The sequence below is a fragment of the Scyliorhinus torazame genome, chromosome 11, assembly GCF_047496885.1.
Source record: "Scyliorhinus torazame isolate Kashiwa2021f chromosome 11, sScyTor2.1, whole genome shotgun sequence".
Taxonomy (NCBI): Eukaryota; Metazoa; Chordata; class Chondrichthyes; order Carcharhiniformes; family Scyliorhinidae; genus Scyliorhinus; species Scyliorhinus torazame.
In genome coordinates, this window is record NC_092717.1 from 106748150 (window position 1) to 106774279 (window position 26130).

Genomic DNA, 26130 nt, shown 5'->3' on the forward strand with positions numbered 1-26130 from the left:
TGCTGAATATTGTGTAAACATCAGCAAACATCATTACTTCTGACCCTATGTTGGAGGGAAGGTCATTTATTAAACAACTGACACTACCCTGAGGATCTGCTGCAGAAGTGTCCTGGGATTTGGCTTGATTGGCTTCCAACAGCCAGAAGGGCTATTGCTGGGTCCTTTGTGCTAGGTATGGCCTCCAACCAGTTTGGTAGATTTGGATGGGTCCCATAATTCGATCATTATTTCAAGATCTGCATGAATGTCCTTTTCAGTCCTCCGATGCGATACTTAGCCAGAAGTTAACTCCCTCCCCTCTTACTCACGGCGCCGAGGTCCCAGGTTCGATCCCGGCTCTGGGTCACTGTCCGTGTGGAGTTTGCACATTCTCCCCATGTTTGCGTGGGTTTCGCCCCCACAACCCAAAAATGTACAAGCTAGGTGGATTGGCCACGCTGAATTGCCCCTTAATTGGAAAAAATGAATTAGGTACTCTAAAAAATTTTTTTTTTAAAGTTAACTGTCCCATACAAAAGAGCACCTCCTGTGTGATTCTTTGAGTACCAGACTCTGAATCTCCATCATGCTATCTTAAATAGCCAGCCACCAACTCAGCAGCACTCAAATGATGCACCAAGCAACGGCGAACAGGAAGATGTGGCAGGAGTAGAGGAAAGGCCAGTACCTGACTGCACTTGGCTGAGGAACTGAGAAAACCAGAGCTCAGGGGTCCAGGAAAAAATTGATCATGGAGCACTGAATCTATGAGATCATTTCCATGGTGGTGGATCAGTTGAAGGATCCCAATCAGCAAATGCAAATGGAAGAGCTTGATTAGCTGTGTACAGATTATACTTCTCCTCAAAGCAATAATGGCAAACTGTGGAAACATTTCAATACCTTGAGTAAACACAAAAAACTGACAATATTTACGTTGAACCTGGCTCAACCTTTATTGATGTTACATTACCTTTAACCTCACTGAATTCCCCAGCCTCTCCTGTTTGTCTGCTTATTCTCAGCATGCTTCAACGTCATGGAGATTCAAAGTTTTTGGTAATAAAGGGCGGGATTCTCCACTACCTGGCGGGGGGTCCCGGCGGGATGGAGTGGCGTGATCCACTCCGGCGTCGGGCCGCCCCAAAGGTGCGGATTCCTCCGCACCTTTAGGGGCCAAGCCCTCACCTTTAGGGGCTAGGCCCACACCGGAGTGGTTGCTGTCCCGCCGGCTGGCGTGGAAGGCCTTTGGCGCCACGCCAGCCGGGGCCGAAGGGACTCCGCCGGCCAGCGGATGTCCGCGCATGCGCGGGATCGTCAGCAGCTGCTGACGTCACCCTCGCGCATGCGCATGGGGGGTCACCTCCGCGTCGGCCATCGTGGAGGCAATGGCCGACGTGGAGGGGAAAGACTGCCCCCACGGCACAGGCCTGCCTGCAGATGGGTGGGCCCAGGTCACGGGCCAGGCCACCGTGGGGGCACCCCCCTGGGGCCAGATCACCCCGCGCCCCCCCCCCCCCTTCCAGGACCCCGGAGCCCGCAGCGCTGCCAGTGCCGCTGGTACGGGAGCTGGTTTAATTCACGCCGGCGGGACTGGCATAGCGGCAGCGGGACTTTGGCCCATTGCGGGCCGGAGAATCACCGGGGGGTGCCTGCCGACTGGCGCGGCACGATTCCCGCCCCCACCGAATCTCCGGTGCCGGAAAATTCGGTGGCCGGCGGGGGCGGGATTCACGCCGCCCCCCGGCGTTTCTCCGACCCGGTGGGGGGTTGGAGAATGCCGCCCATTACTCTCCCAGTTCAACTAATCCAGCACCGGTTATGTGCAATGTTCTTCCTGTTTTATCTGCACAAATGGCTTAAAGAACGCTTGTGAGCTTGCATGTTTTTTTTGTTATTCATTCACGGGATGTTGACATCGCAGCAAGGCCAGCGTTTACTGCCCATCTGTAATTGCCCTTGAGAAGTTGGTGCCGATCCACCTTCCTGAACCACTGCAAGCCTTGTGGTGTAAGTACTGCCACAATGCAGTTAGGAAGAAAGTTTTGAGGTTTTGGCCTATGGTGGTAACCCTGAGGATGTTTATGGTGGAGGATTAATGATGTTTCAAAGGGCGGGATAGTTAATACTGGTGGGCCATTATTAATGGAAGCGATGTGGGCTCCTACCGGTTCTCCAACTGGCAAACAAGACTCTATCACAACCATTATATTTCACCCACTGCGTCAAATGGCCTAGTTTTGTGCTGCAATTTCTACTCGATGAACCCAAGTAGGCCACCATACTACAATTGGAACTTCCTGGTTTTTTGAAGGATACAACTAAGGACAACAAAATTGAAAGCTTAGGAGACAGAAAAAATTCTAAGAAGTGTAGATAAATTGAGCTTTGATAACACATTTATCACACTGACAAACAATGTTAAGAGGAGCATGGTTCAAAGTTAGAGGAAAGATTTGATTTGATTTATTATTGTCACATGTATTGGTATACAGTGAAAAGTATTGTTTCTTGCATGCTGTACAAACAATGCATACGTCCATAGGGAAGGAAGGAGAGACTGCAGAATATATTACAGTTATAGCAAGGTGTAGAAAAAAGATCAACTTAATACGAGGTAGGTCCATTTAAAAGTCTGATGGCAGTAGGGAAGAAGTTGTTCTTGAGTCGGTCGGTACGTGACCTCAAACTTTGGTATCTTTAGTTGAAGGGTAAATGGGAGGAGGAGCTGGGGGAGGAGATCGAGGAAGATCTGTGGGCGGATGCCCTAGGTAGGATTAATTCCTCCTCCTCGTGTGCCAGGCTCAGCCTGATACAATTTAAGGTGGTTCACAGAGCTCACCTGACGGGGGCGAGGTTGAGCAGGTTCTTTGGGGTAGAGGACAGATGTGGAAGGTGCTCAGGGAGCCCGGCGAACCATGTCCATATGTTTTGGTCATGCCCGGCACTGGAGGGGTTCTGGAGAGGAGTGGCGGGAGCAATATCTCAGGTGGTGAAAGTCCGGGTCAAGCCAAGCTGGGGGCTAGCAATATTCGGAGTAGTGGACGAACCGGGAGTGCAGGAGGCGAAAGAGGCCGGTATTCTGGCCTTTGCGTCCCTAGTAGCCCGGCGAAGGATCTTGCTAATGTGGAAGGAGGCGAAGCCCCCTAGCGTGGAGGCCTGGATAAACGATATGGCTGGGTTCTTAAAGTTGGAGAGGATTAAGTTCGCCTTGAGAGGGTCTGCGCAGTGGTTCTACAGGCGGTGGCAACCGTTCCTAGACTATCACACGGAGCGTTAGAGGAGGGTCGGTCAGCAGCAGCAGCAACCTGGGGGAGGGGGGGGGGGAGAGACGTCCGGGGAGGGGGGGGAGGGGAGGGGGAGCTGCCTGGGGGGGGTGGATGAGCAAGAGATAACATGAAGAGTCGGGGAAACTGGCACGTACGGGAGAGAGCCAGTGTACAAAGCTATGTAAATATACTATTTTGCCATGTATATATCTTGCTCCGCGCAATTTCTCGTTTCTTTTTACGGGGGGGGGGGGGGGGGGTATTGTTTGTAAGGGAGAAACATTGTGTTAAAAACTTTAATAAATATATATATATTTTTTAAACTTTGGTATCTTTTTCCTGACGGGAGAAGGTGGGAGAGAGTATGTCCGGGGTACGTGGGGTCCTTAATTATGCTGGTTGCCTTTCCGATGCAGTGGGAATTATAGATAGAGTCAATGGATGTGAGGCTGGTTTGCGTGATGGACTGGGCTACATTCACAACCTTTTGTAGTTTCGTGCGGTCTTGGGCAGAGCATGCTCCATACCAATCTGTGATACAACCAGAAAGAATGCTTTCTATGGTGCATCTGGAGAAGTAGGTGAGAGTCGTAGCTTACATGCCAAATTTCTTTAGTCTTCTGAGAAAGTAGAATCGTTGGTGGGCTTTCTTAACTAGTGTCGGCATGGGGGGACCAGGGCAGGCTGTTGGTGATCTGTACACCTAAAAACTTGAAGCTTTCGACCCTTTCTACTTCGTTCCCATTGATGGAGACAGGGGCATGTTCTCCATTACGCTTCCTGAAGTCAATGACAATCTCCTTAGTTTTGTTGACATTGAGGGAAAGATTATTGGCGTCGCACCAGTTCACCAGATTCTCTACCTCATTCCTATACTCTGTCTCGTCATTGTTTGAAATCCGACCCACTACGGTGGTGCCGTCAGCAAATTTGAAAATCGAGTTGGAGGGGAATTTGGCCACACAGTCATAGGTGTATAAGGAGTATAGTAGGGGGCTGAGGACACAGCATTGTGGGGCACCGGTGTTGAGGATGATCGTGGAGGAGGTGTTGTTGCCTATCTTTACTGATTGTGGCCTGTGGGTTAGAAAGTTCAGGATCCAGTCGCAGAGGGAGGAGCCGAGGCCAAGGCCGCGGGGTTTGGAGATGAATTTTGTAGGAATGATGGCGTTGAAGGCTGAGCTGTAGTCAATAAATAGGAGTCTGTTGCCATTTAGTTTTGTTTTTTAATTTTGATGTTGTTTATATATTATTTATTTCTTGCTTAAAACTGGCCATTGTTATTTATATTGTTATATTACTGTGTAAAGGATACACAATGTACTGTCATGGTTGGCCAAAAATTTTGAATAAAATATATTTTTAAAAAATAAATAAATAGAAGTCTGACATAGGTGTCTTTGTTATCTAGGTGTTCCAGGGTAGAGTGCAGGGCCATGGAGATGGCGTCTGCTGTGGACCTGTTGCAGCAGTAGACGCACTGTAATGGATCAAGGCAATCCGGAAGACTGGAGTTGATTTGTGCCATGACTAACCTTTCAAAGCACTTCATGATGATGGATGTCAGAGCCACTGGATGATAGTCATTAAGGCACGCTGCTTGACTTTTTTTTGGTACAGGGATGATGGAGCATAGAGATTAAATTTAATTGCTTTGCATAAGGGGTGGTGAATATTAGATAAAGACTGCCAGGGAAGGCAGTAGAGCCAAATCGTAACTGTGTATTCAAGAGGTAACTGGCTAGATATATGGCATAACAGTGAGAAATGGGACAGATAAAACATTGTTTTGGTAGTCCTGAATTTCGGAATCAAATATACCACATCGTGCTCTTCAGCTCCCGCACACTCCTGGGTCCCTAATCAACTTACAGTGATGCAACTCCCTGTTATTACCTGACGTGTTCGAATGAACGTTTGAGTTGAGTCATGACACAATTAAGTAAATCAATACTGAAATGCTTCGCAGCTATTTGCTCCGAGCATAGGAACAGTCGGTAACACCCATTGCCAATACTCTAGTGAATCAACTCATAAAACTTCATACAATATTGAAAGAATTCTTTAAACTAATTCAACATTTTCATCTGTACAAATCAGACCACCTTCAATTTACTGGTTACGCATGCTCGAACCAAACTTGTCACCAACAGCATGATGGTAAACCTTGCTTCAAATAGGTTTAACAAAGACCATGAACAATATTACAAGAGATAAAACTATTGCGGCAACGTTGCAGCTGTTCGAATAAAGGCCACAATAACCACAAGAGTCCGGAAAACCCAAGCGGTAGCAGCAGGGAATAAGCAAGAAAGAAATTACAGAAATATCCTGAAAATTGTTTTAAAAGTTTCTTTCGGGGCACTGTGAATTTGGTATCTCTTGCAATAGTGGACTCCCAATTTATATGGTTGGAGAGATCACTCAGTGTATGCAGCCTCACATTAAGAATTTGTGTGACCAACGTGATATCAGAAAATGATTTGCATGTTGACAAGCTGTTCCCACTGCTTCAGGCACCAGTTTCCTACACCCAACGAGACTCCCATCATAAATCTATATAGTGTAAAAATGAGCAAAATGAGCAGAGATCACATGAAACCATCTCCATTTCCTCTCAACATCGAACAAAACTCAAAATATAGGATGCTGCTAGTCAGAAAATATCGGCCGGGATTTGACGTCGGCGTAAACACCGGCTTGTATGCCAATGTATGCCGGCTTCAACGGGCCTCCTGGCCTTCAGGGGGCTAGCACTGCGCCAGAGTACTGCGCGTTGCTCCAGCACCGAAAGGCACCCCTGCACGGCCGGCGCGGGTCCGCGCATGCGTACGACAACCGTCTCCGCGCTGGTGCATGCGCATGGTTGCCGTCTCCGCGCCGGTGCAGAGCAACATGTTGGGGACCTTACAGCGGGCCGTGCGGAAGGAGGTAGGCCCCCTCCAGATCGCGGCTGCCCACCGATCGGAAGCCACCGATCACGGGCCTGGACCCCGTGGAGGCCTCCCCCAGAGTCATATCCCCCCGCCCCCCCACCAGGACGTCCACCGTGGCCGCGGGTCCGAGCTCCCACCGGGTGGTACCAGGTTGGAGCCATGCCGGCGGGACGCGGCGGAACTCGGCTTGAGTTCGGCCGGTCGCCTGTGGAGAATCGCTGCGGGGGCCTATTTCAGAGGCCCCCATACGCGCGGGCGCGGTTGTCGCCGATTCTACGGTCGCTGGAGAATCGAGGCCCAACATCGGAGTGGCGTGGCGAGAATTTCCCGCGCCTCCGGCGATTCTCCGACCCAGCGTGGGCTCAGAGAATCCCGCCCATGCTCTCTAGACTTATGTATTCACAGAGAAAAAAAGAGGTACTGACAGCTCATAAAACCAAATTAATAAATAAGGCATTACTAAAATCCTCACTTATTGTGTAAAAGTATTGGTTGTGTATGCCTGATATCAAACTATTGATCAATTATTATTTTCATTTACAATTGATGTTCACCAACATAGAGTAGGATATTTTCTTAACCATGTTAAATGCTGTGAGATAAAATCCAATTTAACTTAATTTAAGAAATTTACATTTGATACAAATCTTGAACCTCTGTTATTTACTAGTTTTGAGAGATTTAATTAGATTAAAATAATTAGGAATTAAATATTGACTGTTATTATCATTATTGTGTATGTTGGGATCGTGCCACCTTGCTCCTTCCACCTTGATCAAATCAGTGGCAGAATGGCCCATGGATGGCCTTCCCACCCTAGCTGCTGTTTGAGGCTCTTAAGTGGGCAGTTAATGCCGAATTAAGGGTCTCTACCTGTCACTGCTGACATGAAACCAACATAGAGCAGACATATTGCCACACAAGGAACATGACATGCAAGCCTGTGCAAATTGCTTGTGGTCTCCCAGGCAAGGTCCCTCATTCAAAGACATAGGGCGGGATTCTCCGCTCACCGGCGGGGAGGGCCGTACCGGCGCCGAGGAATGGCGTGAACCACTCTCACGTCGGGCCGCCCTGAAGGTGCGGAATCCTCTGCACCTTCGTGGGGCTAGGCCGGCGCCGGAGTGTTTGGCGCCACGCCAACCAGCGCCGTAGGGCCTCCGCTGGCCGGCGCGAGTTGGCGTATGGGCGGAAGCGCAAGCGTGTTCTGGCGCATGCGCTGAACTGCTGGCATAATCCCAGCGCATGCGCAGGGGGTTTCTTCTCCGCGCCGGCCATCATGGAGGTTCACAGCGGCCGGCGTGGAGGGAAAGAGTGCCCCCACGGCATAGGCCCGTCCGCGGATCGGTGGGCCCTATCGCGGACCAGGCCATCGCGGGGGCCCCCCCAGGGCCAGATCCCCCCGTGCCCCCCCCCCCCCCTCCGAGGACTCCGCAAGCCGCCCGCAGGGTCAGGTCCCGCCGGTAAGTACCAGTTGTGATTTACGCTGGCGGGACCGGACAAAAACGGGTGGCCGCTCGGCCCCTCGCGGGACGGAGAATCGCGGGGGGCGGCCGCCGACCGGCGCGGTGCGATTCCCACCCCTGCCACAGCCCCGGCGCCGGAGAATTTGGCAGCCGGCATCGGGGCGCAATTCAGGCCGCCCCCCCCCCCCCCCCGCCCCCCCGCCGATTCTCCGACCCGGCGGGGGGTTTGAGAATCCCGCCCATACTGTCTGATCAAAGGACCTGACGTAGGGAAGAGGGAGATGTCATGATATGAATATTGACTGGGATGTAAAGAGTTAACAAGTTAATGTTAATGCTTCTTACCATTAGAGGGAACCACAGAACAGTCATATAAATATAATGTGACTCCTGGGATTCTGGGAGAAGGTGTAAGATGGAGTAAGGAGAAGCTTGGAGTAGGTGTGAGTTAAGATAGATCACTAGTATAGAATTCTGTGGCATAGATAATCATAGAATTTACATTGCAGAAGGAGGCTATTCGGCCCATCGAGTCTGCACCGGCTCCCAGAAAGAGCACCCTACCCAAGGTCAACACCGCCACCCTATCCCCATAACCCAGTAACCCCACCCAACACTAAGGGCAATTTATCATGGCCAATCCACCTAACTTGCACATCTTTGGACTGTGGGAGGAAACCGGAGCACCCGGAGGAAACCCCCGCACACACGGGGAGGATGTGCAGACTCCTCACAGTGGCCCGAGCCGGAATCGAACCTGGGACTCTGGAGCTGTGAAGCAATTGTGCTATCCACAATGCTACCGTGCTGCCCAGATATAGTATTGTCTTATTTATTAGTCAATACCTTGTAACATGTTTGAATCATAATTTGTGTAGAGTAAATAAACTAGCTTTATTTGGTAACATAGCTTGATGTTCTTTGGCTACACTACAACTTTAATCCATCCTGAGAAACTCAACAAAGAACATCACAGGGGGCACTACAGCCAGTCCCTGCCCTTGATATGGCCCCCTGCATCCTCTCTCCCCTACCCTCGAAAATTTCTTATTGCCACTATTTACGTCTGGATTGAGTCACCCTGCGATACTGGGCCTCTGGTGGGTATCATTCCAGCATCAGCCACCACCTCCTTAGGGGCACTCCTGAACAAAAGAGTTGGCAATCTCTGATTGGCCAGTAGCTCTTAGTGTGTGGGACTTCTCATCCCCGGGCTTCCGACCCAATGCAAGGCCTGCCGATGACCTGTTACTTGCCTCATAATTCAGTGGTCTTCCCCAAAGGGGGCAACACATGTCTCTTGCCAACTCTCTAGCCAGCTGATAACAATCCAACTATTGCCACAAATTCCCTGTGAAGGGACTTCCAAGAGCAAGGTGGCTTCAAAATATCAAACTGAAATTTTATTTTCCCTCAGAATTTCCCTATTTTGTTGCAACAAATGTAGGCACGCCCAAACTTATTAAGGCTACATCTTAAATTTAACATTACATGCATACTTTATTTGGTAAATTAAAGCTACATTTAAAAATTAGTGCTGGCGCAGCTTTTCAGATGAGCATAGTAAATATGAACTGTAAGAATAACTGAATACATTTGAAAGTGCTTTTATTTGCCTATTAAATTCTGTAATTGAATGTTGCTAAATATGTATTTTCCTATGTTGTTTACAACGTAACAACTTGCCTTGCTACAGTGGTCCTCGCATATAGAGAGAATTCTCAGAGTGCTCTGAAGCAGTCTTTCTCAAAGCTTTTTGGTTACATGACCGTAAAAAATGTATTAGTAGCTATGGACCGCCCATCTAAATGGTAAAACTACATTATATTCATAATATAAAAATGCTGCATTTAAAATGTGTTTTAGTAATGTGTGGGGGCTCGAGGCTTCCAGTAGTAAACAAAAGGAGTTTATTGATGCAAGGCAAAAGGCAGTGAGATAACAGGCACAGAACACTATACACAAGTCTTTACTCTCGGCTCCCTGGTCCACATTGCCTAGGGTCCAGCTCCCAGGGTTCCGTGCAAACTCCCCATTGGCCGACTGTGCGCGCTCCTGTACGATTGGCCCCATGCCGGTCATGTGGTCAGTGAATCTTGCTCCCTTAAAGGGACCATGCTGCCACGTGCCTTCCTCCTTAAGTCTCTTAATACATTTCCCCATAACTATGAGCAAAAGTCACAATTGTTAACAGGGACAGCCGAGGTAAGAGTTCATCAAACATCAAAAGGTTAATCAGTCTGGAGCTCTCTGGGTCCTCCCGGACCTCCATAGCCACACCACAGGCTCAGCACCCCTTTGGGTGACCGTGTGGTCCACAGACGATGCCACCTCAGGCAGGACCAATTCCATAATACGAGAACTAGACTCACCAGCTTCGACAGATGCAGCTGGTTGAACAGATGTGGGACCCCCTTGGCTGGACCTAGTTACAGGAATATTCACGGTGCTCACTGGACTTGTCAATTCCACGCTGGGGGTCACCACTCGTCGACTTCTCAGGTGGTTGACATATTTCCTGACAATGTGACAGAACGGAATACAATAAGGCATTTGGAATGAATCGCATGTGACGAGTAAGGGTTTGGCAGGATCGTAGTGGGTCAGTAACCTGGAAGATGATAACTGCCACTTCACCTGCAGAAAAGCTGTTTCCTGCAGCTTCCCCCGTGACCGTGCTTGATTGTCCTTCAAAAGGAGGTGTAAAGGGGGCCAACACGGTCGCAAGATTTGGGATGAACTTACTGTAATAGTTAACAAGTCCTAAAAATGAACAAAGTGCTGAGCAGTCCGTCGGGGTGGGGCCTGCTGAATGGCTATGCCGTATAAGCCTTTGCGGTCCACCCAGTAACTGAGTAGAGTACCCAGTAAGGTAGACTGGGTGGGTTGAAATACTTCGGGCCCCTTGCCCAAAACTTCGCTTAGGCCCCTGGATCCCATCTGGAGGTTGCGCTGCCAATGTAACTGTAAATGGCTCAACCAATCACAGCCCAACAAACTGGGGCCTTGTCCCCTGTCCACAATAAGCGGGAGGCATGCTGATTGGTGACCATAAACCACCAAAGTCATGGTGGTACCTGCAATGGCCAATGGCTCACCAGTGATCTTGTTCGCAACAATGAAGAAACTGAACCGTTCGATGTACTGACTCCTTGACTCAACCCCTTGGGTCTGGTTTACTCAATGATGGACCTTTTCATTCACAGTTTGAATCATTCTGACTCTTGATGGAACTTCTCGGTTTACCCCCCTCTCTCCACCTTGATTCACAACATCTGTTGGCTGCAATCAAATTTATTTTCCTCCCCGCCGATGTGTTTGCACTGATACTCTGAAGGCTTCCAGTAGTAAAGAGGCTTATTGATCAAAGGCGGATAGATAGCAGGCACGGAACAGGTCTTTACGGTTCAGCTCCCTGGTCCATACTGCCCCACGCAAACTCCCATTGGCCAGGGTTTATGCGCTCCTGTGGGATTGGCCCCAAACCGGTCATGTGCTCACGTGATCGGCTAAAGGGGCCACGCTACTACATAATGTTTTTACAATAACTTACACATCTGTGAGATGTTCCAATATTCTTTCGAAGCTGCACAGATACACAGCCTTGTAGCTTTCTGTAATCTCTCAGACAGGGAATAATAATAATCTTTATTAGTGTCACAAGTAGGCTTACATTAACACGGCAATGAAGTTATTGTGAAAATCCCCTAGTCGCCACACTATGGCGCCTGTTCGGGTACACTGAGGGAGAATTTAGAATGTCCAATTCATCTAACAGCATGTCTTTCGGGACTTGTGGGAGGAAACCGGAGCACCTGGAGGAAACCCACGCAGACACGGAGAGAACGTGCAGACTCTGCACAGACAGTGACCCAAGCCGGGAATCGAACACTGGTCCTTGGCGCTGTGAAGCAAAAATGCTAACCACTGTGCTACCGTGCTGCCCATATAACAAACAGACCATACACAACCAATGTTCCCAATAAGATGTAAACATGCATGGTTGAATAGCCGTATTAAAGGGACCACACAGTGCAATAAACAGACTGCACATAGCAAAGAGAAATTATTGAGAACATTGCCTGCTTCTCATTACTGAGTCTGTCCATCCATGCTCCCCTCCTGAGTGAGACAGACAGCCCATTCTTCGCTGTACCTGTAGACAGTCACACACACTGCTCCCTCCTCCTGGCTCATGTTTCACATTACTTCGTACACCTCCCGGAAAGTCTCTACAGGCTCCCAAAGGTCTCCAAACCACAGTTATGAATCATCACTTTAAAGGGTAGTGGAAAAAGAAATGACAGCAACCAAGAGGAGAAAAGAAAGAAGTTAAGTTAAATAGAAGGATCTTAAGGAGTGTTTTCAAGGCAAGTAAAGGTGCCTTAGTGGAGGTGCTGGGAGAGAAAGTTCCAATAAACAAAAGGCATAGTGGAAGAAGGAACAGAGAGAGTGGTAAATAAGGAATGGTGATTGTGTGCAAGGCTGTTGGGCTGGTAGAGTTTGCTGCAGTAGGGCATGATGAGGCCATGAATAGTTTGAAGACAAGGATAAGTATCTTAACAATCACATGATTGGAGCTCAGTGTAACTTGGTGATAATGGCATCAGTGGAGATAACAGTATAGGCTGAGATATTTGGATGAGTTGTATATTGTGGTAAAACTCCGAGCAAATTTATAATGGGTACAACCATATGAAATATTAATAAACACTTTATATTCTAACATGCTTATTTTGAAATATGATCTCCTCAGCTCACTCATTATTAGCATGTTGTAACAAGTTAACTTATTACTCACTATGGTTTAAAATTAGCTTCCAAGTGAGTTCACCAATCATTTATTAATACAACTGGCCTCAATAATTTGTTCTATACACAGCTAGTCAGTTTAGCATCCTCATACGCAATGTAAAAACACAGGTATTGGGATGTGTTAGAAATTAATTATATGCCTACTATAGAACATAGAACATAGAACGATACAGCACAGTACAGGCCCTTCGGCCCACGCTGTTGCACCGAAACAAAAGCCATCTAACCTACACTATGCCATTATCATCAATACGCTGATCCAATAAACTTTTAAATGCCCTCAATGTTGGCGAGTTCACTACTGTTGCAGGTAGGGCATTCCACGGCCTCACCACTCTTTGCGTAAAGAACCTACCTCTGACCTCTGTCCTGTATCTATTACCCCTCAGTTTAAAGCTATGTCCCCTCGTGCCAGCCATTTCCATCCGCGGGAGAAGGCTCTCACTGTCCACCCTATCTAACCCCCTGATCATTTTGTATGCCTCCATTAAGTCTCCTCTTAACCTTCTTCTCTCCAACGAAAACAACCTCAAGTCCATCAGCCTTTCCTCATAAGATTTTCCCTCCATACCAGGCAACATCCTGGTAAATCTCCTCTGCACCCGCTCCAAAGCCTCCACGTCCTTCCGATAATGCGGTGACCAGAACTGTACGCAATACTCCAAATGCGGCCGTACCAGAGTTTTGTACAGCTGCGACATGACCTCCTGACTCCGGAACTCAATCCCTCTACCAATAAAGGCCAACACTCCATAGGCCTTCTTCACAACCCTATCAACCTGGGTGGCAACTTTCAAGGATCTATGTACATGGACATCCCTCTGCTCATCCACACTTCCAAGAACTTTACCATTAGCCAAATATTCCGCATTCCTGTTATTCCTTCCAAAGTGAATCACCTCACACTTCTCTACATTAAACTCCATTTGCCACCTCTCAGCCCAGCTCTGCAGCTTATCTATGTCCCTCTGTAACCTGCTACATCCTTCCACACTGTCGACAACACCACCGACTTTAGTGTCGTCTGCAAATTTACTCACCCACCCTTCTGCGCCTTCCTCTAGGTCATTGATAAAAATGACAAACAGCAACAGAACAGATCCTTGTGGTACTCCACTTGTAACTGAACTCCATTCTGAACATTTCCCATCAACCACCACCCTCTGTCTTCTTTCAGCTAGCCAATTTCTGATCCACATCTCTAAATCACCCTCAATCCCCAGCCTCCGTATTTTCTGCAATAGCCTACCGTGGGGAACCTTATCAAACGCTTTACTGAAATCCATATACACCACATCAACTGCTCTACCCTCGTCTACCTGTTCAGTTACCTTCTCAAAGAACTCGATAAGGTTTGTGAGGCATGACCTACCCTTCACAAAGCCATGCTGACTATCCGTAATCATAGTATTCCTATCTAGATGATTATAAATCTTGTCTCTTATAATCCCCTCCAAGACTTTACCCACTACAGATGTGAGGCTCACCGGTCTATAGTTGCCGGGATTGTCTCTGCTCCCCTTCTTGAACAAAGGGACCACATTTGCTATCCTCCAGTCCTCTGGCACTATTCCTGTAGCCAATGATGACATAAAAATCAAAGCCAAAGGTCCAGCAATCTCTTCCCTGGCCTCCCAGAGAATCCTAGGATAAATCCCATCAGGCCCCGGGGACTTATCTATTTTCAGCCTGTCCAGAATTGCCAACACCTCTTCCCTATGTACCTCAATGCCATCTATTCTAATAGCCTGGGTCTCAGCATTCTCCTCCACAACATTATCTTTTTCCTGAGTGAATACTGACAAAAAATATTCATTTAGTATCTCGCCTATCTCTTCAGACTCCACACACAACTTCCCATCCCTGTCCTTGACTGGTCCTACTCTTTCCCTAGTCATCCGCTTATTCCTGACATACCTATAGAAAGCTTTTGGGTTTTCCTTGATCCTACCTGCCAAATACTTCTCATGTCCCCTCCTTGCTCATCTTAGCTCTCTCTTTAGATCCTTCCTCGCTACCTTGTAACTATCCATCGCCCCAACTGAAACTTCACACCTCATCTTCACATAGGCCTCCTTCTTCCTCTTAACAAGAGATTCCACTTCTTTGGTAAACCACGGTTCCCTCGCTCTACGCCTTCCTCCCTGCCTCCGGTACATACTTATCAAGAACACGCAGTAGCTGATCCTTGAACAAGCTCCACTTATCCAGTGTGCCCGACACTTGCAGCCTACTTCTCCAACCTATCCCCTCCAAGTCACGTCTAATAGCATCATAATTGTCCTTCCCCCAGCTATAACTCTTGCCCTGCGGTGTATACTTATCCCTTTCCAACATTAACGTAAACGTCACCGAATTGTGGTCACTGTCCCCAAAGTGCTCTCCTACCTCCAAATCCAACACCTGGCCTGGTTCATTACCCAAAACCAAATCCAACGTGGCCTCGCCACTTGTTGGCCTGTCAACATATTGTGTCAGGAAACCCTCCTGCACACACTGTACAAAAAACGACCCATCTAATGTACTCGAACTATATCTTTTCCAGTCAATATTTGGAAAGTTAAAGTCTCCCATGATAACTACCCTGTTACTTTCGCTCTTATCCAGGATCATCCTCGCCATCCTTTCCTCTACATCCCTAGAACTATTTGGAGGCCTATAGAAAACTCCCAACAGGGTGACCTCTCCTTTCCTGTTTCTAACCTCAGCCCATACTACCTCGGAAGATGAGTCCCCATCTAGCATCCTCTCCGCCACCGTAATACTGCTCTTGACTAGCAGCGCCACACCTCCCCCTCTTTTGCCTCCTTCTCTGAGCTTACTAAAACACCTAAACCCCGGAACCTGCAACATCCATTCCTGTCCCTGCTCTATCCATGTCTCCGAAATGGCCACAACATCGAAGTCCCAGGTACCAACCCATGCTGCCAGTTCCCCTACCTTATTTCGTATACTCCTGGCATTGAAGTAGACACACTTCAAACCACCTCCCTGAACACTGGCCCCCTCCTGCGACGTCAAATCTGTGCTCCTGACCTCTATACTCTCATTCTCCCATACCCTAAAACTACAATCCAGGTTCCCATGCCCCTGCTGCATTAGTTTAAACCCCCCCAAAGAGCACTAACAAATCTTCCTCCAGGATATTTGTGCCCCTCAGGTTCAGATGTAGACCATCCTGTCTGTAGAGGTCCCACCTTCCCCAGAAAGAGCCCCAGTTATCCAGAAATCTGAATCCCTCCTGCCTGCACCATCCCTGTAGCCACTATATAGTTATGATGTGAAGATGCCAGCGTTGGACTTGGGTGAGCACAGTAAGAAGTCTTACAACACCTGAGGAAGGAGCAGTGCTCCGAAAGCTAGTGTTTGAAACAAATCTGTTGGACTTTAACCTGGTGTTGTAAGACTTCTTACTGTACTATATAGTTGACATATCTAGGGGCGACATGGTGGCAAAGTGGTTAGCACTGCCTGCTCATAGCTCTGCGTACCTGGGTTCAATGCCGGCCTCAGGTGACTGTCTGTGCTGTGTGGAGTTTGCAAGTTCTCCCCGTGTCTGCATGGGTTTACTCCGGGTGGTCCGGTTTCCTTCCACAGTCCAAAGATGTGCGGGTTAGGTGGAATGGTCATGCTAAATTACCCCTTACTGCCCAAAGGGTTGGGTAGGGTTACGGGGATGGAGTGGAAGCATGGGCTTGGGTAGAGTGCTATTTCCAAAAGCTGGGGTAGACTCGATGGGTCGAATGGCCTCCTTCTGCACTGTAAATTCTAGGATTCTATCTGTACAAATAACCAGCTCAAAACAGGTAAAGGAATAGGTTAGTGCTGTTAGTTTTATTTTACTGGAAATTGTTTATGATTCCATTTCCATTTTTTTAAAAAGCAAGTGGAATGATGATGACAGAAGCACTTAACCCGAAAGAGGGTCCATGGACAGATGAGGCCTGGCATGAGAGTAAATATTGGATACTTAGCTATATTAGGCTTTTCATTTATCCTTGCTTGATTACGATGCATGCTGAATTCTGTGAGCTCATTAGTGAGTGGATGTGGAACAAAAGTTACTTGAGTGAACAGCAGCATGGTCCAACTGCCTTGTAAGGAATAAGAACAGCTGAACTTAAATGGCCATTATGAACAACCTGTTAATAAGTCTTAGGAACAGCCTTTCTCATAAATAACTAATAACGGAATAGATACAGATAACTAAACTTTACAGTTGGTTTGATACATAAGAACATAAGAACTAGGAGCTGGAGTAGGCCATCTTCGAGCCTGCTCCGTCATTCAATGAGATCATGGCTGATCTTTTGTGGACTCAGCTCCACTTTCCCGCCCAAACACAACAACCCTTTATTCTTCAAAAAACTATCTATCTTTACCTTGAAAACATTTAATGAAGGAGCCTCAACTGCTTCACTGGACAGGGAATTCCATAGATTCACAACCCTCTAGGTGAAGAGGTTCCTCCTAAGCTCAGTCCTAAATCTACTTCCCCCTATGTTGAGGCTATGCCCCCTAGTTCTGCTTTCACCCGCCATGGAAACAACCACCCCGCATCGATCCTATCTATTCCCTTCATAATTTTATATGTTTCTATAAGATCCCCCCCCACCCCGCATCCTTCTAAATTCCAACGTCTACTCAACCTCTCCTCATAATCCAACCCCCTCAACTCTGGAATTAACCTAGTGAATCTCCTCTGCAAACCCACCAGTGCCAGTATGTCCTTTCTCAGGTCAGGAGACCAAAACTGAACACAATACTCCAGGTGTGGCCTCATTAACACCTTATACAGTTGCAGCATAACCTCCCTAGTCTTAAACTCCACCCCTCTAGCAATGAAGGACAAAATTCCATTTGCCTTCTTAATCACCTGTTGCACCTGTAAACCAACTTTTTGCGACTCATGCGCCCTATAGGGCACCCAGGTTCCTCCACACAGCAGCATGTTTTAATATTTAAATAATAATCCCTTTTGCTGTTATTCCTACCAAAATGGATAACCTCACATTTGTCAATATTGTATTCCATCTGCCAGACCCTAGCCCATTCACTTAAACAATCCATATCCCTCTGCAGATTTCCAGTATCCTCTGCACTTTTTGCTTACCACTCATCTTAGTGTTGTCTGCAAACTTGGACATATGCACTTGGTCCCCAACTCCAAATCATCTATGTAAATTAGCTACCACTAGCTACCAATTGCCAATCAGAGAAACACACATTAATACCCACTTTTTGCTTTCTATTAATTAACCAATCCTCTATCGATGCTACTACTTTACCCTTAACACCATGCATCATTATCTTTTGCAGCAACCTGTTGTGTGGCACCTTGTCAAAAGCTTTCTGGAAATCCAGATATACCACATCCATTGGCTTCCCGTTGTCTGCTGCGCTGGTAATGTCCTCAAAAAAATTCCATTAAATTAGTTAGGCACGACCTGCCCTTTATGAACCCATGCTGTGTCTGCCCAATGGGACAATTTCCATCCAGATGCCTTGCTATTTCTTCCTTGATGATAGATTCCAGTATCTTCCCTACTACCAAAGTTAAGCTAACTGGCCTATAATTACCCGCTTTCTGCCTACCTCCTTTTTTAAACAGTGGTGTCACGTTTGCTAATTTCCAATCCGGCGGGACCACCCCACAGTCTAGTGAATTTTGGTAAATTCTACTGGAGACGAAATGTTACTGGATGGTGAAACTGGTCAGGAAGAACTGCTTGAGATGTTGTTACGGTCCCAGACCAGACCCCGAAAATGTTATTACGATCCCTGATGTGGCCCTCAAATTTGTTACGATCCTAGTTAAGACCCCCAAAATTTTGTTACAATCCAATTAGGGGCCAGTAACCTTTTTTGTAAAAGTCGACAAAATTTGAAATCCCAGTTATTTACTAGGAGAATGTAGCCATAAGTTTTCACAGTTTTCAACAAACAGAAGAAATTTTACTTAACAATAATCAACAAAACAGTCGCTGCTTTATCTTATACTCTGACTTACAGAATTAATATGAGGTAAACATGAATCAAACTGTTGTCGTGCACACCCAAACTGCACATTAAATGGCCGACACAAACGACAGGTTCATCAAATTTCTCAGCAACCTACCCAGATGTCAGTGAGTTGCAAGCATTCTTTAAAACTCTTCCACCAGAGAGATTTCAGCTCTTCTCACTCTAGCCTCTGATTTACCTCAAAAACTGCTCCAACTCATACTGCCTCAACAATTTCCCACTTCCCTCGCACAATTCGACCTCTCTTGCGAACAACTGTGGCTTACAGTCTGTGCATTTCTCCAGCTGCCAGCTTCACAGACCAACCAACGAGTCACTGGCACAGTCCCAGCACTCCAGCTGCTCTGAGCAGAAGACTACTGGCTCCCAGGGCTTCACTGAGCCCCAGTCCCCTCAGCGGCATGCAGCTATTGGCAGCACTTCAGCTGCATGGAACCAACCTTTCTCTCGGTCTGCTCCCAACCAACTGATCTGTCCTGTTAATATCCCCCAACGGGGTTCCAAACCCTGGGCCTGCTCTTAGGTAGAGTTGAATGTATCAACCCTTGGTACATTTGTACATTAAGTGTTACAACAGTCAACCAAGGGTCACTCCCCACAGGTGCAAAATTAACCTAGTTCCACATCTAAAACACACACAGCCAAAACATTCAAAAAACACAGATTTCATCACACTGTGAGAAGGAAAAGATGAAGTAAGAGTGTCTGATCAAGGCCAGAAGATAGGTCTGAGGTCTCAAGAAGCCAATGACAGGTAAATGGCTTTAACGATTGGATTTAGACACAGAACCCACCATATATAGACTATTTTGAAATCATTATTGAATGAAAATGCCTTGTCAATAATCTATCCAACTTCACCCCTAATAAAGGGTATAAATTAAGACACTTTGGGAGGGATAAGTATAGTAGGTGGTGGAAAAGATTTTTTTTTAAAAGACTCGGGTCCAACACTCATGAAGGGAATGAGAAATTGAGAAGTGTTCAGGCACCAAGAATAAAATGGAAGAAGGAAAAAAAGAGCTGATTGTGCCTGCCAACCATCCTGCCTGATCTGGCCCGGTACTCACTACTTGTCATTGTCATATATTTTTGCTGTATAGCTATTGTATTTCATCACATCTCAAACGCTGCTAAACTACGCTAGCAACACATGCATAAGCACACATTTAGAGGCCGAGCTCCAAACTATTGTTGATGCATTAACAATGGCGTATGAAAGAATGGGCCTTAGGCTAAACATCCAGAAGGCAAGGGTCTTCTACTAGCCTTCTCCCTCTGCACAGTACACCCCCTTAACATCCATGGTGAACCATTGGGCAATGTTGATCATTTCTCATACCTTGGGAGCCTCCTCTCAGTGAGGGCAGACATTGATGATAAGAGTTAACATTGCTTCCAGTGTGACAACGCAGTTTCAGTCATCTGTGGAAAAGATCAATCTCATGATCTACAGGGTTGTAGTGCTTCCTGCTCTCCTGTTTGTGTCAGAGAGGTGGACAACATACAGCAGATACCTTAAATGCCTGAAGAGATATTACCAGTGATACCTTAGCAAAATCCTCCAAATTCAATGACAGGATTGGCACTCCAATAGCAGTGTCCCTCTCAAGTCAACGTCCCAATATCAAAGCACTGGTTATGAATAATCGCTTACATTGGGTGGGCACATCATCCACATGCCTGACATAAGATTCAGAAAACAAGCTGTCTATTGTCAGCTTCATCACGGAAAGTGATTACCAAGTGGGCAGAGGAAATATTTCAGGGACATCCTCAAAGCTTCCCTGAAAAAAATGCAACATTCCATTGGTATGTTGTAATCTCTTGTGTGAGACTGTCCAAATTGGAGAAGAACTATCGGTAAAGGCGGCAACCATTTCAGACATCTCCTACAGGCCCAGGTGGAGGACAGAAGCAAACAGTGGAAGGAGCATGCCAAAATCCGAGCACACCACCAAACCGCCTCAACAAGCACTACCCGCCCCACCTGTGGCAGAGTGTGTTGAGCCAGCTTTGGATTTTTTAGTCACCTCAGGAACTACAACCCTGGAGTGGAAGAAAGTCATTCTCGGTCCTCAGGAACTGTCCAAGAAGAAGAATATTCAAGTCCCCTTGAGATAAACCAGCATTCCATTAGCCTTTCAATTACAATGTAATGGGATTAGAATAGATAGGTGCTTGATGGCCAGCGCAGACACGATGGGCCAAAAGGCCTCTTGCTGTGCTGTAAAACCTTATGCCTATGAGATGGGGGATCCATGATTATTAATCTATTTGCAAAGAGATTCTTCAACCAAAACCTTTGAGGACCACTGGTCTAGCAACAAGAAAAACAAAAAGGAATATATATAATATATATATTACCACTGCGCATATTAATAAAGGCATATCTCGGTGATGTAGCATGTGTGTGTAATTTGGGCCTTGTTGCCGTTCATTGATTCTGTTGTGACTATGTTTGCAAAATCTGACCAGATTCCTCACACCCTCACCTAAATTAGGGAATGATCTCATCAAAGAAGAGAAAGGTAGATGTTGAATGCTGAATATTCAACAAAGAATGGTCTTATACATATTTAATATTTAAATAGCTGTTCTTAACATAATTGATATTACATGAACGGCTTTCAACTTGGTAAGTGACTGTCCAGCCTATACTACTGGCCAACCCTGGCCTATACTGTAACTGTGATGACTTATTCTTTCAACAAGCTGCTGTAAAATTACCTTCCAACAATTACATCACTAGACCACATCAGCTTCAAGCAATCCGAAATGCCAATGCAAATAGTGAATATTAATGCAATGACATCCACATTTTGGCGACATTTACAATACGTTACATTAGTGCAACATGATTTTGTTTAATTAAACCTTTAAATATATAATAAATCAATACCTGATTTAAAATTGAGCCAGAATGAAATTGGCTGGAGAGGGAGTAATCCACTGGAGTCAGCTCACACAACCTCTTTGCTCTGGTGTGAAGCAACATCACTTTAAATAGATATCTCAGTTCAGTGCAAAAGAGAGCTTTAAATTTTACAAGGTTGTAACTCCATTTTGACTACTTAAAGTGAGGATACTCCACTGATTCTCAGTGGACCTGCATTGATGAGTTGTCTCCAATTAGCAAATGTAGATATAATAATAATAATTGCTTGTTGTCACGAGTAGGCTTCAATGAAGTTACTGTGAAAAGCCCCTAGTCGCCACATTCCGGCGCCTGTTCGGGGAGGCAGGTACAGGAATTGAACCCTGCTGCTGGCCTTGTTCTGCATTACAAGCCAGCTGTTTAGCCCACTGTGCTCTCATTCACTTATGAGGTCCAATTTCAATGACATGAGGTCTGAGTGCAAGATATTTGCCAAAAGCAATCATTAACACTTTACTGCCTGGATTGCCTTCCAGAGACATCTTCACTGCTTCAGGTGCCACACAGTCAATACAGACTCAAATGTTGCTGAATATTACAAAAAAATGTTCCATGTTCAGAGAAAAGCCCAATTATTATAATAATAATAATCCTTATTGTCACAGGTAGGTTTACATTAACACTTCAATGAAGTTACTGTGAAAAGCCCCTAGTCGCCACATTCCGGTGCCTGTTCGGGTAATTCAAGAGAATGTCCTTTATTTAGAGTGGTTAAAATGTGGAACTTACTCTCCCAAGAATAGCTGAGACGAATAATAAAAATCTTGATTAGTGTCACAAGTAGGCTTACGTTAACACTGCAATGAAGTTACTGTGAATAACATAGACACGTTACAGACAAGTCAAGATAAAGAAACGAAGGAGAAATAAAGAGAGGAATATGTTGATGGGGTGAGATGAAGGGTGGGAGGAGGGAGGAAAATTTGACATTTTCAACAAATGTACAATTGATCGTAGCCCAGATACGTTGCTCCAGGTTGCACTGAAACAAGCTGATCCCATTTGATTCTCTAATTAAATAATCCCACATTGGCAGCATCTATGTACTCCTGTAGATAGTAATGGGCGACACGGTAACACAGTGGTTAGCACTGTTGCTTCACAGCACCAGGGTCCCAGGTTCGATTCCCGGCTTGGGTCACTGTCTGTGCGGAGTCTGCACAGTCTCCTCGTGTCTGCGTGGGTTTCCTCCGGGTGCTCCAGTTTCCTCCCACAAGTCCCGAAAGACGTGCTGTTAGGTAATTTGGACATTCTGAATTCTCCCAGTGTACCCAAACAGGCACCGAAATGTGGCGATTAGGGGCTTTTCACAGTAACTTCATTGCAGTGTTAATGTAAGCCTACTTGTGACAATAAAGATTATTATATTATTATAGGTTCTGGACTATTTGCAGTAGTTGCGTGAATACATTTGTGTGAAATTTTTGTCAAGTTGCATGAGTCATGTTGCCCAAAAGTAAGAGGTGACCCTACTTTGATGGACAGGATGACCAGGGGTCACATTTGCCAGCGCCAGTCAATTGTGGCTGCCACCAGGACCTCTATCCTTGACCCCAAGAGCTGTTTGCCCAATTAAAGGACCTGCGGACCTGCAGCTCAACAGCACCCTTAGGAGGGCTGGCCATTGGTAGGGCTGCACCTGTAGGATAAGGGTGCATCAAGGGCCGTGCAGCCTCTAAATTAGGTAAGGGGGGTCTGGGAACATCAGAGCCAATAAGGCATGCAGCAATCAAGGGGCAAAGGGCAAGGTGAGGGCAAGCACCAGTGTTTCCACACAGCGGCCACTGCCACCGGAGGCCATTCTAGGAGCTAAGGAGAGATCAAAAAGGAAGGTCCCAATCTCCTGAGCCTTCTGAGAGGCCAACAGGGTTTACTTGGCGGTCTCCCCAAATGGCAGTGGGCCCTCCCAATGAACTCAAAGTTCCCACAGAGATGGGAAGTGGCCCTTATTTGGTCACATAAGTGTGGGGGTCGATCTGCCAGCTTTCCTGCTGATGGCATAAAAGACATGGGGGCATAATCAGGCATGCCATCCTGTGCCATTATCCATTTTGACAGCTTTTCTGCCTCCCAAAGGACTGGTAAGGTCTTAAGAACTAAGAAATTTATAATGCAGAAGGAGGCCATTCAGCCCATCGAGCCTGCACCAGCCCTTGGAAAGCGCACCCTACTTTAGCCCTTGTCTCCACCCTATCCCCGGAACTCAATAACCCCACCTATCCTTTTGGACACTAGGGGGCAATTTAGCCTGGCCAATCCAGCTAACCTGCACATCTTTGGACTGTGGGAAGAAACCAGAGCACCCGGAGGAAATCCACACAGACACGGGGAGAACGTGCAAACTCCATATCGACAGTCACCCAAGGCCGGAAATGAACCCAGGACCCTGGAGCTGTGAGACAGCAGTGCTAACCACTGTGCCACCGTGCCACCCATGGATGGAAGTGAACTGAAGGCACCTACCTCAGGGGCATCCCCATCTGAAAGATATGCATCACACAGAGACCAGCATTTTTGCAGGCTTGGTTGTGGGGACAGTCCATTCTTTCCTCGTCATCTTTATACCAAGACCAGCTGAAGCTCTGAAGTATCGTTGCAGAAATCAGTGTCACCGTCACAACTAGCGCACACCAAATAAAACATCCTTCTGAAAAATACAATGCAGCGACCCATACGTCGGTCGTAATGTCTACCAGGTACAATACGAATCCAGCTAGGGTCAATAGAAAATCGAGCTTGGTGAACTCTCCCGGACTTGTCATTGTGAGCTGCAATCCTTCTCACAGTCAAACCATAGCGACTTGTTGAGCTGCTGTTAAATTCCCAACTTGAGTGAGGCTGACTTTTTCTTTCACTTTTCAATGTAGCCAGGGAACGTCACTCGAAATTAATCCAATGTTAAATGCATGTTGTTATCTGGGTGAAAACCTGTCAGTCATCATGTGATTTCGAGGAGAAATTGGCTGTCAAATAATGCAAATGACTGAGGAGCGAAGTCCCTCTGAGAAGCGCCTGAGAGCGTGGCCAGAGGCCAACTTTCCGTCTCCTCCCCCTTCCGTCCAATAAGACTGACATGTAGTCAGATTGCACATTGCTCAATCCCAGACTTTTCATTCATGTGCAATCGGTCTTCTGACCATTTTATGATGTCGTTTCGTCGACGATGCAATGTGGCTGTAACTTGAAAAAGTCAACCAACAATTCCAAAAATGAAACGCGGATTGCGACCTCAATTCGCGTTCTGTCCATTTCCTGAAAACAAGAAGGAAGTTCATTTTCGTTTTCAGTGCCTGTGGCAGCAATCCGGCAGATCAGCTCCCGCCTGGTTTTCCTGATGTGGAGATGCCGGCGCTGGACAGGGGTGGGCACAGTAAGAAGTCTCACAACATGAAAGAAATGTTGTGAAAGTCAGACGATTCTGTAATAAGCGGGAGATCCGCTCTGCCAGGCTGGCATGCGAAAGGCTGTGCCACTTAAATGGTGCCCAGAGCCCAACTAATATTCCTCCAATTGTATTGCAGGAAAGCATGTACATGAGAATCTAAAGGAGAAATCCAGCTGTTGATGGCACATAACTGTAATGCATTTCTAATGGATCCTGAGGCATGATACTCCCTGAAATTTTTTAAGAATTTATATTTTTCATTTTAACAAATAATGCAACAAAACCACAGGATATCAATCCGGGTGCTCTGGCCTAGTCCAGTCCACTCTGAGACAAAGGTGTCAATAGCCCAAGGACCCAGCACACACCCGGACCCACCACTCAGGCCAGTCTGCACGTCACCAATCCCACCTAGGATAGCGTACCAGCTCACCGACACCAGAATAGCACCCAGATGAAGAGGAAAAAAACACCCGAGGGAGGAATGCCCGGATAGACCCAAGAACATTAGACATAGACTAGCTCTGTATGCCATTGCAATGTATGCCTTTGCAAGAAGGTTAATAGGGGATAGAGCAGAACTACCTTAACAGAGACAAAACACTGCCTCCCCATGGAAGACCCAACCATAACAAGAAGGACAATCAGGAATCCACAATATAAGACCACTTGGAGAAAACCACCTAACTCCCCCATCAAGCTTACCCAACTGAGGAAGGGCTCCGACAAAGAAGAGACATCACATATAGACTGTCACTTCAACAAATCAAACAGGGATAAACCAACCACATCTAGGCGTGAGTCATCATTCATTTCCCCCGACCCCAATAGCCCTAAAAAGGCGAACCACAAAAAAGAATCTAAAGGAACTCAATCCTCTCCAGGGTACATGATCTGCGCAGGCCGTTCAAAGGAGACAAGTTCAAAGCTACAGCAAAAATAAATGCAATTTGAAAACCAGATACAATTAGCTCTAACTGGGGGCTATCGACTAATCTAATCCCACCAGCCAACACACCAACCATCCACCCATCACCCCACCATGGCTCCATTCATCCATGCGGGGTGCTTAAAATGCAATCCCTTCTCATGGATGCAAGGATTACAGCATTAAAAAAAAGGATAAGACTGCTCTAACCACATATCAGTTTACCGATCCACTATGGTTTTTGTTAAAACAAAATAACAAATAACCCCCGCCCTCTTGCGCAAGCATCGTACACCCTTGTTAGGAGAAAAAACAATAATATTAAATCAACAGCATAATCACAAAGGAATAAAGTCCAGAATTATTGATGAACTGACAAGTGATGGG

General features: G+C 46.6%; 1 protein-coding gene across 1 annotated transcript in view; it reads right to left on the reverse strand.

Annotated features, from left to right (window-relative positions):
- Positions 1–24421, reverse strand: part of xkr9 (XK, Kell blood group complex subunit-related family, member 9) — a 43755-nt gene extending 19334 nt beyond the window's left edge. Inside the window, exon 1 of the mRNA XM_072467583.1 lies at positions 23894–24421. Within this exon, the coding sequence (XP_072323684.1) occupies positions 23894–24192 (299 nt within the window). The 5' untranslated portion in view covers positions 24193–24421. The remainder of the gene's footprint in view (positions 1–23893) is intronic.
- Positions 24422–26130: the final 1709 nt, after the last annotated feature.